At 49.4% G+C, this 2,601-nt stretch overlaps 1 protein-coding gene across 1 annotated transcript; it reads left to right on the top strand.

Moving 5' to 3' along the window:
* Positions 1-1,538: 1,538 nt before the first annotated feature.
* Positions 1,539-2,363, top strand: LOC141815122 (uncharacterized). The gene has a single exon (XM_074703070.1). The coding sequence runs from the start codon at positions 1,539-1,541 to the stop codon at positions 2,361-2,363; it is 825 nt and encodes a 274-aa protein (XP_074559171.1).
* Positions 2,364-2,601: the final 238 nt, after the last annotated feature.

Below are 2,601 nucleotides of genomic sequence, written 5' to 3'. Positions count from 1 at the left end.
GTTGGAGCAGGACCGTAGTAGCTATGCAGAGTTCCATCCTCCAGGAGTGTATTCAGATCATGCCATTTGCACAGTCTCTTTATTGGATGCAGGTAGAAGGAAACCTAAGCCATTCAAATTTTTCAATATGTGGACTACGCATCCGAACTTCACACAGACAGTGCAGGATTTTTGGGAGCATGCAGAGACAGGGATTGAGACAGGGACTGCCCAGTACCGACTCCGACAGAAATTACGCCAGCTGAAACATCCACTACGGAAGCTAAATCATCAGGATTTTCAGCACATACAGGAGAGGGCCAGACGGGCACAGTCACACTTGGAGGAGGTCCAGCAGAGGGTCTTAGATGAGGGGCAACCAGATGAGGAGTATGCAGAGGCGAGGAAGGTAGCGGAGCGGATGAAACATGCAGAGTATCTTTTCTATCAGCAGCGTGCCAAGCATACATACTTTCGGGAAGTTGACAGAAACACCACTTTTTTCCACTCATTGGTCAAAAGGAACAATAAAAGAAGAGAGATTGTAGCTGTGGCACGACAGGATGGCAGCATGGTGACAGATCAGGAGGGCATAGGCCGGGAGTTTGTGATGCACTTTCAGTCTCAGCTAGGGGTCTCGATGGCTCGATCAGATTTTCAGCCGGCCTGCATGAGTTTTGGCAGGGTCCTCACTAGTGAGCAGCAGGCAGGCCTCATTAGAGCACCATCAGAGGAGGAGATCAGGAGGGCCTTGTTTGACATTGGTGACCTTAAGGCCCCAGGACCTGACGGGTATGGCTCCAAGTTTTTCAAGCATACATGGGACATCATCAGGGAGGATTTCATTGCGGCCATACGTGAGTTCTTCACAAATGGTCGATTACTTCGTTCTTGGAACCATACCCTTATAGCATTGGTTCCTAAGACAGTGCATGCCACTACAGTTGCTGAGTATAGGCCCATCTCATGCTGCACTGTATTTTATAAGGTGATTTCAAAGCTCATTGCTGCTAGATTAGCTGATGTATCAGACCACCTCCTCCACCCAGCACAGACAGCGTTTGTCAGAGGCCGTGCTATCACAGATAACATCCACCTTGCACAGGAGCTACTTCGCAAGTATACTAGGAAGCGTATCTCACCACGGTGTACTCTTAAGGTGGATCTTCAGAAGGCTTTTGATTCAGTGCATTGGGATTTTCTCCTTGAGGTCCTCACTACACTTCAGTTTCCTGCCATCTTTATCACGTGGATCAGAGAGTGCATCACCACACCGACATTCTCTGTCATGATTAATGGCAGCACATATGGATTTTTTCCCAGGAGCACGAGGACTACGACAGGGAGACCCTATCTCCCCCTATTTGTTTGGCCTGTGCATGGAGTATTTGTCCCGATCGCTGGCACGCTGCACGGGGAGATCAGATTTTCATTTTCACCCCAGGTGTGAGGCACTCCGTATTGCTCACTTGATGTATGCAGATGATTTGTTGCTTTTCTCTCGAGGAGATGTCACGTCAGTCACACAGCTGGTAGATTGCTTGCAGAGATTTGCCCAGATGGCTGGCCTTACAGCTAATCTGGCCAAATCGAGCATTTACATGGCAGGAGTTGATGAGGCTATGAGACAGAGACTGTTGCAGATCACAGGATTCCAGCTTGGGGAGATGCCATTCAGATATTTGGGGATCCCCATCGCCTCTCAAAAGCTACGGATCTCAGATTATACCACATTATTGGATGCTTTGAGTAGGCGAGTCACTTCCTGGCCTAAGGCGACATTGTCTTACGCTGGGAAGGCACAGCTGGTGATGTCAGTGCTACAGGGGATAGAGTGCTACTGGATGTCAGTTCTCCCGATACCCAGTGGAGTGGTTGACCGTATTTATAGCATTTGCAGATCCTTTATGTGGACCACACCACGACCGCCGATTGCCTGGACTGAGTTGTGTAGACCACGGAGAGAGGGAGGTCTTGGCTTGAGGGACTTGAGTGCCTGGAACCGAGCCTTGTTGGCAAAGGTTCTATGGCGACTCCAGGACAAGCAAGACACTCTCTGGATACGGTGGGTACATCACACATATTTACAGCAGACTGGGGTATGGGGCTGGACAGCTAGACATGGGGATTCACCGCTACTTAAGCAGATTTTACAGATTCGGGACAGTATACTTGTGACAGCGGGCAGCCCAGCAGCGGCAGAGCAGTTACTATCTGAGTGGTTTCAGCAGCCTCGAGGGGTAGCACGGGCATATGATTATTTCCGAGGTGTCAGACCACAGCAGCCATGGGTACGGACGGTATGGCAGTCCTCTATTCAGCCGAGCCACTCTTTCACCTTATGGCTACTTGCACATGGACGGCTGTTAGGATCGGTTGAATAGCTAGAGGGGGGGTGAATAGCGTTTCTCGATTTTTCTTGATCTTTCTCTGCACAGAGATTAGCGGAAGCAAAAATATAAAAGAGAAAGACAGAGATCAACGCTAACCCGGTTTATTTTACTTGGTATCCACCTCCGCAGAGGTGACTAATCCAAGGATCCACACGCACGCACACACCCGATGCACTATGAATCTTCTCCTTCTCGAAAACTCGAAGGCGGAGAAACCTTTACACCTTTT

The sequence above is a fragment of the Curcuma longa genome, chromosome 21 (assembly GCF_044706935.1).
Source record: "Curcuma longa cultivar G26 ecotype Majalengka, Jawa Barat chromosome 21, ITB_CL_G26_1.1, whole genome shotgun sequence".
NCBI classification, from domain to species: Eukaryota; Viridiplantae; Streptophyta; class Magnoliopsida; order Zingiberales; family Zingiberaceae; genus Curcuma; species Curcuma longa.
This window is presented reverse-complemented; position numbering and strand designations above follow the sequence as displayed.

Excerpts from the sequence above, each read along its gene's own strand:
- LOC141815122 (XM_074703070.1), top strand. The coding sequence starts at position 1,539 with ATGGCTGGCCTTACAGCTAATCTGGCCAAATCGAGCATTTACATGGCA.